The sequence below is a fragment of the Nansenia antarctica genome (genome assembly GCF_963989245.1).
Source record: "Nansenia antarctica genome assembly, chromosome: 17".
Lineage (NCBI taxonomy): Eukaryota > Metazoa > Chordata > Actinopteri > Argentiniformes > Microstomatidae > Nansenia > Nansenia antarctica.
In genome coordinates, this window is record NC_137687.1 from 12,953,270 (window position 1) to 12,965,189 (window position 11,920).

Consider the following 11,920-nt stretch of genomic DNA (forward strand, 5'->3'; position numbering starts at 1 on the left):
ATATGAGGCTAGCAACCCTTGCCTGAGAAGCTCATGCCCCTCGGCACTGCGTCTCTCCCTCCTAGTCTCATTGGTCCAATCTAGAGTATATCCCTCTTTTTTTGTATTTGCACTTAGTTATTATTAACCTATTAGTAATGGATGTAGATGGAGAAACCTGGAATCAGTAACTGTTTGGAGTCTTGAAGATATTATCTGGGCTATATATCTAAATAAGTACACTGAGCAAACAATAATCTGTGGCCCGTCATGCCCATCTGTGTGTTATCTATAACTGACATGGAAGGTTTGACGTTTCTCTCTAGCGCCCCCCTCTGCATTTTTCACAAACTGCCAATCAAAGTAGTCAAATAGCATAATGTAGTGTATTTATTTGGTCAGGTACTACCGTTCTAGCCATTCGTCCCATAGAAAAACAACTTAAAACAAGGCGTTATCATAAATAAATGTTATATTAATAATGTTAGATTAATTCAAGTTATTATTTAAGATAAATGTCGACGACAAATTCAATGGCAGATACAACAATTAAGGGAAAAGAGAGCGCACAGCGCAGACAATTTAAGCAAGGTGCTGGCAACGAAACAAAATCCAATTAACAGAAGTAGAAGCCGCACACTCAAGTTCCACATGCAACAAAATGTGTTTTAACAGGACAACGGTTTCAGCCGCAGCCTTTGTCTTTTAAGACTTGACAAAGGCTACGGCCTTTGTTGCATCTGGAACTTGAGTGTGCAGATTTTACTTTTAATTAGATACAACAATTAAACCACACACAGCATTCTAATTTAGAACCAAAGACGAAAAAGAAAGAAAGAAAAGAAAAAAACAGAATAAAGAAAAAACAATACACTTTTACTATTTACCTACTAAAAATACAATACATACAATATCCTAGAGTGCTGATATGGCCTGTTTCTTATGCTGGAGAGGATGTCAAGCTAGGAATGTGCTCTTCAGCCACTATGTTGTCCTACAGGGAGAGTCGAGAACGACCTCCTAAAAGCAGGTTTTCAGCAAGTATAGTTTTTAAATCGTCATTAGTTGAGGTCAGGTGGGATGCGGATCCAAGATTCATGCTTTGTTGATGTTGGTCAGCCGTAAAACTAGTTCCTGACGGGGGTGGAGGAGTTTCCTTTGACGGTCTTCTTCATATGATGGTAGTTGGGCAGAATCTTCATGAGGAAATCTAGCTGGAGTGTCTGAGGCTGCACAAGGAAAAATACATCGAATAAACATCCGAAACATGAACGAACTCCTCTCCGACAATTGACGCGTTGACATCGACACATTACAATACTATCAGTTTTACAAGTGTGTGCGGTTATTTTTGCTAGTGGTTTAAAGCTGTTGGAATATCCTCTATTTCCTTTAGGATGAGGAGGTAAGGGAAAGGCATTGTGGAGACTAACCTGTGGCCTCTCGGTCTGCACACGCCTCATGCAGTTTGACCCGTAGATGACTGTGTTCTCTGGGATGACTTCGCATGTGTTCACCTGGCAACACGCTCCGACGATACAGCCACTGGTGAGGATGACGTTCCTACCCAGGTCAGCTGGGAAACACAGAGCCGAGGTTGAACATCGAACACAAATGAATCATTGAGAAGACTTACTCAGAAATGACAGCTGGAGGGTATATACCATTATACCCTGAACACAAATATAAACGCAACACTTTTGTTTTTGCTCCAAGTGTTCACGAGTTGAAATCAAAGACCTAAGACTTTTTCTATGTACACAAAAGGCCTATTTCTTTGCATTGCGCTGTGTGATAAAACTGCACATTTTAGAGTGGCCTTTTATTGTGACCAGCCTAAGGCACATCTGTGCAATAATCACGCTGTCTAATCAGCATCTGGATATGCCACACCTGTCAGGTGGATGGATTATCTCGGCAAAGGAGAAGTGCTCACTAACACAGATTTAAACACATTTGAGAAGACGATTTGAGAGAAATAGGCCTTTTGTGCACATAGAACAAGTCTTAGGTCTTTGATTTCAACTCATGAAAAATTGGACCAAAAACGAAAGTGTTGTGTTTATATAAGTGCAGTCCATTTATATACAGGGCCCTCCGTAAATAGTGGCACAGTTTTTCTTATTTTGGCTCTATACTTCAAAGGTTTGGATTTGAAATCAAACAATTAGTATGAAGTAAATGTATAGGATTTCTGCTTTTATTTGATGGCATGTGTACATATTGTTTTACCATTTAGAAATGACAACACTTCCGTACATAGTTACGCTATTTCAGGGCACAGATTAATATAATGTCCAAATTAAGCGTTCCTGTTTAGTCTTTGGTTGGCAATCCTGTACTGTACTGCAGCCATCTTCATCTTCAAACATTGTTGTTTGTTTTGAGGTTGACACTTTTTGGCTCTGAAACACTGCCCAGTTGCTATGGCAATATGTTTGAGGTGGTATACTACATACGTACTTCCTGTATGATCAATGACTGTGGACGCCTTTGCTTGTACTCGAGCAGACAAGATGTTGCTGCCGTTAGCAGTTACACCATCAATGACGACAAGTAAGCCAGTTCGAGTGCTCAAACCATAACACCCCCTCTTATTACCTTTGGTGCCCTGAAACAGGTGGCCTATCGATACAAAAGTGGTGTCATTTCTAGATGGTGAAACCAACACAAATGCCCTCAAATAAAAGATGAGAATCTCTACTTTAATCTCATACTAATTGTTAACTTTTTACAAACATTTGTAAGTAGTATAGAGCCAAAAGAAAAAACTACTTCACTGTCCCATTACTTATGGAGGGCATTGCATAATTGTAAATGTGCAGACATCATGCATGTTGAAACATCATTTTCAGTCAAATACCATACCTTTGGACTCAATGACATTGTTGTCACCAATCTTCAAAGCTTGTGATACTTGAGTTGGTTAAGGTTTTAACACCGCCAGACATACAGAACATCATAATAATAATAAACCTTTGTTCTGGGTTGACACATTCACTAATCTCTTCTGTAATGTCCTTTTGCTATCAATCATTTCATTAATCAATTAAACAACACCTGCAGTTTATGGCCCTCTAAAATAGCACAGCATCATGCTGTGCATGACGCCCTAATCTACAATGACCCATCACTGTAATCACAAGCAAATAGAAGGATACCACAGCCAACTTCAAACACATTGTTGATCCCAATCGTCATGGTCTTGGGTTCGACTCCTTCAGTGTCAGGCATGATGTTTTCTGGATAACTAAAGTTGAATGCAAACATAGAGACAAATCGTGAGTTTAGAATGATAAGGTTCTATCTCCGTTTAGGGCAGTTCAGAGATATTGAGCGTCAAAGTGTTTACATTCCATTATGTTTTGTGAGATGGAACCTTTGTATTTTATGAATTACTAACTCAAAAATGTCAACATTTTAAAAAATAACACCACACAGACACCTAATGGATCAGATTATGTAAAAAACTCAATTATGACAAAAATGGAGATAGAACCCTATCATTCTAACGCAGTAACGTGCAGTGAGGTCATTGGCTGGGTAGGCAGTGAGCTATTAAAAACAAAATCATGCGATTAACGCAGCAGCCAGACTTCAAATGGCATAGCGCATACTATAAAGGCAATAAATAGCCCTTATATCTTTTAACGCAGGCTCAAAACTCACATCTTCAAGAAGTAGGTCTACTACCAGAATCCTCCCTGCACCTAGTGTATTGTTAGTTTGCTATTCTTCTCTATGCTATTGCTATTGCTTTATTGCTATACTGTATTTTTAGTTTGCTATTCTTCATTTTGCCTTAAAAAAGCAGTACACTCCTACGTTAAATGCAATTATTGTAAGTCGCTTTGAATAAAAGCGTCGGCTAAATGACTGTAATGTAGGCTAATATACTATACTAAAGTCAATCACATAGCCCATATATACTATACTATCAAATAGCTGGTCAAAAATGTCAAATGTATTGTTATCTCATAACTACACATAGCGTAGCGCAACAGCCTGTATGGCATTGCCTACATTCACCTAGAACCGCGGCGCGAACAGCAGAGGATGCCGCTACGGCAAGCCAAACGCAAACTGTCAATCATGCTGTCAGAAGCAGCGTGGCACAGTGCCTCAACGTCCTCCAATGAAGACAATGTGAGAACAGACTACGCATGCGCAAACCTACGAAACCGTTGGTCTGTCACTTCGCATAGCACAGAAGCACAAGCACAGTCTGCCTCAGCCTCTGGGAGCAAACTCTCCTGGTGCCAGGGCATGCATTATATTTTTATAACAACACATTTTACATCATTTATTTTTATTTTAACAACATATTAACACATTAAAGTTAAGAATAATGAGTAAAATAAATTAAAAATATAATTTTGAGATAAAAAAATAATTAAAAAATATTTTAAAAAGACTGATATTCTTTTTCTTTCTTAAATGCCTGGGTGAGGCACTGCCTACCCTGCCTCACCTGACTGCACGCCACTGTTCTAACGTCACGATATAGCAGAGGTGCCATACCTGTTAATGATCAGAGCCTGTTCCTCTATCAGATTGCCCTCGCCAATGACAATAGGACCTGCCTCTGCGATGATCCGGGCTTTGGGGTGGACTACTGTCCTTGGTCCTGTCAAAAAGAAAACAGAGCATGTTTAATAACCAAGCAACCCTATGGCACTACAGCCATGGTTAGATAGACCTGTAAGTCTGTGCAAAATAAACTGTTACCAATAGTCACATCTCCTCTGATCTCACTCTCCACACACACAACTGCTCCAGCTGCAACTTTGGCACTGCAAGAAATACAAGGAAATTGTGATTATTGATTATTGATATTACTGTTGGTCATAAAAATATGATGTGATGGGTGTCACCCCTGATGGAGCTAGCTGGAGTTAGCTAGCAAGTATGGCTACTTCTGGCTTAGAAATGACAATAGCAGCTTTATAATTGGATAACAAAACAATAAGAGATTGTAGCAGCATTATCCAGAATGATTTAGGTCTAAACTGTTGGAAAGACTTTGTAGCAGAAATGTAGAAATGTACCTTTTCTGTGTCATCTGTTTAGTGTTTGGGTCCGTCATCCTGCAGCAGCTAGCTAACAGTCGTCACTTGATTATAATTCCTGAAAAGAGCAGATTGATTGTTGATGTCTGGAACACATCGAGACTGTGACACTACTGCTCTCTGCTGGAGAGGTACTGGTAGTGCAGAAATTAACTATTCTCTGCCTCTATTCTGTCTCGATGCTTTCCTTGTCTACTTTCTTTAATTTTAATTAATTCATTTTAATTAAATGTAATTAAACTTTCTTTAATATCCTGCTTTCTGCAGTGATGGACTGACTGGACTGAAACAAAGATTATTAACGTTAGGCATTCTTTCACCACATTACTTTTGCTTATCCTGACCTTTCAGATTAAAATAAATAATAATAATAATAAAAATAATCTAAAAGGAAACAATTGAGACGGGCAGATTGGGAAATTATTGCACAGAAAGTTGAGAAAGTCCTGAGATATACAGGTGCAACTCCAAAAACTAGAATATCGTGCAAAGGTTAATTGATTTCAGTAATTCAACTTGGTCTTTCAAACTTAGATATTACCGGTATATAGACTCATTACATGCAAAGCGAGATATTTAAAGCCTTTATTTGTTATACATTTGATGATTATGGCTTACAGCTTATGAAAACCCCAAATTAAATATCTCAGAAAATGTGAATATTACATGAAATCAATAAGAAAAGGATTTTAAATACAGAAATGTCATGCATAATATAACACAACAACAAAAATCACATTACATCAATATACGGGTACACAGAGTAACATTCTTGGGATCAGGTTCATTCGACATTGGCATTGCAGCAGAATATACAATCAATAATAAAATAAAGCAAGATATAAAACAACAAAATCAACAATAGCATCAATAGCAGGAGAATGCAAACCCAACAATAACAGAATAAAGTTAATGAGTAGGGTGATAATAGAAACATGAAGGATGAGGTAATAAGGTGAAAGGTGATAGTTGTACTACAGCTGGACCGGCCGTGCAAAAAGCTGTGCAGATTCCAATGACATGAGATGCAAGTATGCAATAATATAGTTCAGGTATGATGCATTACAGGACGTTCAAGTAGTAGTCAGGTGGGGCAAAACATGCTGTGCAGGTTGCAACAGGAAAGATACTGCCATAGCAACTAGGGTGTTTTTCAGAGACTAACGAAAGTGTAAGGTTCTTGACCGGCCAAATCGATCTTCCGATTTAAATCCAATTGAACCTGTATATCGTTTCCTAATGATAAGATTTTAACAACTTCAGATGGCTCCAGTACAGGCCTGACAGAGCATCACCAGAGAAGATACCCAGCATCTGGGTTGCAGACTTCAGGGAGTTATTACATGCAGGATTGTCAAGCAAATACTAAACACTAAACAAACTTTAATTCAGACATTATATGAATCCGTCTGATTACTTTTGGTGCCCTGAAATATGGAGACTACGTATAAAAGGTGAAACAAACATGTACAAATATTGACAATCCACTTGTCCAATCCACAATGTACTCTAACCCCATAGTAATTGTTTGATTTAAAATCCAAACTATAGAGTATTGAGCCAGAAGAAGAAAAAACACTTCATTATCACATTACTTACACAGGGCACTGTATATATATTTTCATATCAAATACAATTTTATTCAAGCCACAGCACATCTCAGTGAGTCATATCACTGGTGCTGTTGAAGTGCATGATGAGACAGTCTGGGCACATCTGCAGGGTGTGCATCATGGTAGTCACATTCTCTTCTGGGAGACAAAACACATGGTCACACCTAGAATCACTGGCGGACTCAGAGGGGGGGCAACCGCCCCTCCTGGTGCCCCCACGGTTGAAAAACATCTCTCTTAAGTGCCCTTTTGAGTGGCGAAAATTAGAGGATGTGCCCTATTGGTGCCCCTCCAATGGTCTAAACTAGACCATGTGCCCCCACAGTTGAAAAACGTCGCACTTAAGTGCCCTTTTGAGTGGCAAAATTAGAGGATGTGCCCTATTGGCTGCCCTTCCAATGGTCTAAACTTGACCATGTGCACTGATGGGGTCCCATGTTGTGCAGTAGGTGCCCTTTTTTTCTTTTCGCCCCTGCCCTTCAAACAGCCTGAGTCCACCACTGCCTAGAACACCTCAACATGAAATAGAGAATTGGAGAATATAATTGCTTCAAAGATGATGTCCTAGTATATAGGCAAACCAGTGGTTGACTTACGTGTGACTTGAAAGGTCATATTGAAGGAAGAGCTGAGGCATTTTCCATCACTGGAAGTAGAGATATGATAGTTTCTGTAGATGAACTTAAATAACATTCTCAGGAACACTTTCATTACAGTAGAGCAGAGAGTTACAATGGTGCACAGTGCATTATAAGACTATGTTATACATAGTACAGTATGTACATTATGTCATCTCATAATGATCCTGAGCTATTATCAGCCGTTCTGCATCAGATAAAAAGTATTATAGACATATAACATAACAGATACTGTATGAAGACATAATAAGGCATGATACATGCTGATAATGACCCACCAATTCTGAAGACTTACACGTTCAAGTTCAAGTTTCCCATGTAGAGATGGACAGTCTCAAGCCCAATTTATACTTCTGCATAAAATCTACGCCGTAGCCTGGCCCGGAGCCTACGCCATAGCCTACACCGTAGCTTGTTGTGCAGTGTGTGGGCAGAATTTCTATCCAGGAGAATGGATCCAAATGAGCAACAACCCTTTTGCTGAATGGCTACAACATGGGTGACCCCAAACAGTTTTTCATGTTGGTCTATGAACCTCGTGGCCCATGTACTCAGCTTCTGTCAAGAGATAGGAAAACGATGTAACTATTTCGTAGTATACAAAATCCCATTAATCCTATATACACTGCATCGGTTGAAGGATTTCTAAATGTAACAATGTCAATTTGTATTGTCCCAGTCAAATAAATGAATAAAGTAAAACATGAAATGAAAAATTGGGGCATTTGGTCTGGTTATACTATAAAACACGTTTTTAATCTTATATCAGCTAATAACTGCATAAAGTTTGATGATGTCAAATATTAAGGCCCACTCAGTAACATAACACACCATAACATGAGCAGTTGGCGCGCTTCCTAACGTGTTATACAGCTGTCAAATAACGAAGATTGGTTTAAGGTGTCCTACATCCACCCTAAGATATAGTCAATATTTTCTATTTTACCCCCTTAGTTATCAAGTTACTCCAGATGTCCTATTCTATTGTGTTCATGGCTGAAGGCAGCGGATTTCCATCGACTATAGAACTTGCTCTGTCAATTCTTGGCTAAATTATGCTGGTCAAGACTGCCCTCTTTTGGCAGCTGTCTACACAGGCACACAGTTGAATTGTATTACACAATTACAATAACAGTGAATCATTCTAATATAGACCAACAGACCATTGTTAAGAGAATCTATAATTCATTGAATATATCCAGAGAGTATATCTTACAACCAGGCAAATGTTGTTAATGTGGAATTATTAACTTTATGAATGTATGTATTCCTTTATTTGGACTTGTATCAATTTATCAATGCTATTGTGTGTATGCTACCTATGCTGCCATTTGTCATTGATTTCAGTTGTTGACTGCTACTGTATGTGGGTGTAAATAAACAAAAACACAAGATAAACAGACCCTGCAAGACTTCCTGTGAGATGAGACAGAACTTGGTAATTGATTGATTGATTGATTGATTGAGAATGTTTATTTTTGGTCCCCTATACAATTCATAATACAGATATAAAAACATTTACACAGTCACAATTCATAACACCAGGACCAAAAAGGTGTAGGCTGAAGCCATGGCTTATTGCGCCTACCCTTGTTACATGTATGCATGTCCCCCCATGAATGCATAATCAAAACATTGAAACTTTTATAAACAAAATTTCACTTACGCATGGCAACATCAAACAACATTCAAAAAATACCAAACAAATGATGACATCACATCACAACCACATCGGTTCTCTCATGGCATGTGGTGTCACAATGTGCTCCTGAAGCTGAAGATTCCATTAACCAAGGTGTTCAAGTCAAAACAATCATTGTCAAACGGTTCTTTGAGCAGAGCAGCTGGAGAGTAAATTGCAGAGTAACCAGGAGAGTAAATAAGATATTTGTGATAAGTATGTGTTCTATCTCATTTACTCATATTCATTCAGTCAGTGTTTGGTAAATGACATTTAAAAATGTCATTTTACTGTAAGATACAGGATGAGATATACAAGGATTGTTTTCAAACTGTCTGATATTGTATTTCACAGCATGGATCCTTTTTCCAGTCGTCACTGGACTAGGATCGATGTAGGTCACATCAGAAATGTCTTCTTTTTCTCTTCAGCTTTAAATGTTTGATAAACTCTGTAAACTCAACAGCATAAGCATTATTCATTTAACTTTCAGATAATTTCTGAGCTGAAGAAGGAGAACTTCAACCTGAAGCTCAGGATCTATTATGCAGAGGAAGGCAGTCAGAATGGAGAGTACCCTGATGTCCTCTCAATGGTGAGTATAAGCAATAGCTCACGACAGGCCGTGGTATAGGCTTATTATATCACAGCTAGGGGGCGTTGTTCGGCCCGACGCGAAGCGGAGGTTATAGCGGAGATTATAATAAGCATATACCACTGGCCTGAAGTGAGCTATTGCTTTTATAAAACGGTTACCAACACTGTCAATATTAATTAGAAAAGCACACTCAAATTCAAATAGTTTTTATTCAAATAAAATAGTTCCTCTTATTGCAGTTGGTCGCTAAGCAACAACACAAACATTCTTTTTCATTAGCCTAGGCTACTAGCATTGTAGATTTCATAGGAATTTAGCATTTATTTACACATTTTCATTATTTGCATCTATTTATTTACATTCATTTGGATGTCTCCGTTGATTGTACACCCACTAAAAAACTGTGCAGGATAACTAGCACTTGTATCGTTACTGGGCTTGCATTTTTTTGTTAGGTGGAGGAACACATTCACCCACTTGCATAACATTCTCTCAAAATGCCATTTAACTGCTGTTTTGACGCTGTCTGAAAGTCCACGACCACACCTTTACAGTCTTCAAAGCACTTCACTACCCACTTGGGGGGTGTTCCATCAACGTCGCTAAAGTCTCGCGAGACTCTTAAAAAGATCCAGGCATATCTTGATAGATCTCGCGAGACTTGTCAAAATAAGCCTAGATTTTCCTTTAGCAACGTTGATGGAATACCCCCCTGGTCTGCTTCACGGTGTTGTGTTCACTTCGGTCTTTCTCCAGTTGGTCTCCAGCTCTCCGTCAGTTATCTCGGTGTGTCGCCGTTTATGTGTAACTTTACCTGGAGAGCACAGGTAACCACTCCTCCATAGTTAGGCCACCCAGGAGGTCAAAATTCACCTGAAATGTTTCCATTTCCATATCTTTTACCTAGCTTCAGAAAGGTTTGTTAGTTTGTAACGGATTGTAGTATGGTATGTGTTTGATATTTTGTAACGGATTTGGAACGCTGACAAGTGCTGTTGTCACAGCGCGCGGCTGTAGTGGACGCAGGCAGGGCACTCCGAAAACGTCTCGACACATTTTCAAACAGGCTGATACAATGGCTGATAAAAACAAGTTGATAAAATGTCCTTGAGATTGAAAGTCTGTTATATTTGGAATGTTGACCGTGAAACAGGCGTATTCATTTCGAACTGTGATGAGGCTCTACTAATCGTAGCTGTGGTAGGCTATACGCTCAATATACCAAGGCTATGAACCAATCAGATTGCTTGATTTCACCCATCCGTTTTATAAATAAATATAAGGAATTATTAGTAGTAGTATACTATTGAATGATTTGGGAGAAAGTCTGCAGTTTGCTTATGGTTGCAGATAATGTTGCTTTTCCTCTTTGAATCAGAAACAGCGAATTGAAGAACTTCTAAGCAGTCTAAATGGACAGCAGACGCTGAACAAATGCACCAAAAGGAGGCTTCATCTAAGCAGGTCCCAGGTGAAGAGCTTGAAAGCAGAAAGGAAGCTCCTTAAGGCTGAAGCTGAGGCCAGGAAGGCGTTGTGCCTCTCTCTTGAAGAGAAGTTGGCCGAGAAAGACACACCGACCACACCAGGTACCTTGTTTGCTCATCAGAAAGTGGGAAATGGCCTCGGTCCAAAACAGTGTCAGAAGAATGGCTTAATGAAAAGGTCCAATTAATTATTTAAATGGTGTTTTGATGGGCAGATAAAAGGAAGTTGGCCTTTGCAGGTGATTGCAAAACACATTTACCTGGAGAAGAAATGAACAGGTGTGTAAGACATTGACACTGTGAATAACCTTACCCATACAGACAAAAGTGACTGCGGCGGATCCAGCTCAGAGGACCAGCAATGTGCAGATGCTCCCCCTCCCCCTGCTACCCTCCCTGTCGGTCCTCAGGTAGTGAGTGGACTGCTGCCTGAGCCAATGCTCAGCAGCATGACGCTCCTCTGGAGTTCTACTGATGATGAGGATGAGGTGGGAGCGTCAGTTCTCACTAGAGAAATGGATCCCAGGGTGAGGCCTAGAGATGAACCACCTCCTCCTGCTGTTGTCCCAGAGGTCACAAGGCCACTTCTGCCAACCCACCGGTCTCCTCTGAAGGAGAGAGTCAGAAGGGTCAGACTCTCTGATCACTCCACAGAGAACGAGGTGAGTGGTTTTCTTTTCACTATCAGTTGTCAGACATGTGCCAGTGTTTGGTTGCCCCAAATCCAACTTCAACATATCGTCACCTTCTTAAAATAATGGCTTAAGTCACTTTTGAGGAAAATTATGTTTTTACCTAAATATCATATATTCTATATTTGGTTCAGTTTATTCAGTTTTTTTTGCAAAACTTGAAAAC

At 39.4% G+C, this 11,920-nt stretch overlaps 1 protein-coding gene across 1 annotated transcript; it reads right to left on the bottom strand.

The window, feature by feature from the left end:
- Positions 1–371: 371 nt before the first annotated feature.
- LOC308172676 (dynactin subunit 6-like) lies at positions 372–5,080 on the bottom strand. The gene is made up of 7 exons (XM_080547606.1): positions 5,028–5,080; positions 4,708–4,772; positions 4,501–4,606; positions 3,141–3,229; positions 2,848–2,895; positions 1,413–1,555; positions 372–1,208 (listed from the first exon to the last, which is right to left on the bottom strand). The coding sequence occupies exons 1-7, from the start codon at positions 5,063–5,065 to the stop codon at positions 1,107–1,109; spliced, it is 591 nt and encodes a 196-aa protein (XP_080403732.1). The 5' UTR covers positions 5,066–5,080; the 3' UTR covers positions 372–1,106.
- Between the last annotated feature and the right edge of the window lie 6,840 nt (positions 5,081–11,920).

What these genes read in the sequence shown, in the direction of transcription:
- LOC308172676 (XM_080547606.1), bottom strand. Translation starts at nt 5,065, where the DNA reads ATGACGGACCCAAACACTAAACAGATGACACAGAAAAG. An exon ending in AAACAGATGACACAGAAAAG is followed by an intron (nt 4,773 to 5,027) that starts GTACATTTCTAC and finishes TATTTCTTGCAG; the next exon opens with TGCCAAAGTTGCAGCTGGAG. An exon ending in CAGAGGAGATGTGACTATTG is followed by an intron (nt 4,607 to 4,707) that starts GTAACAGTTTAT and finishes TCTTTTTGACAG; the next exon opens with GACCAAGGACAGTAGTCCAC.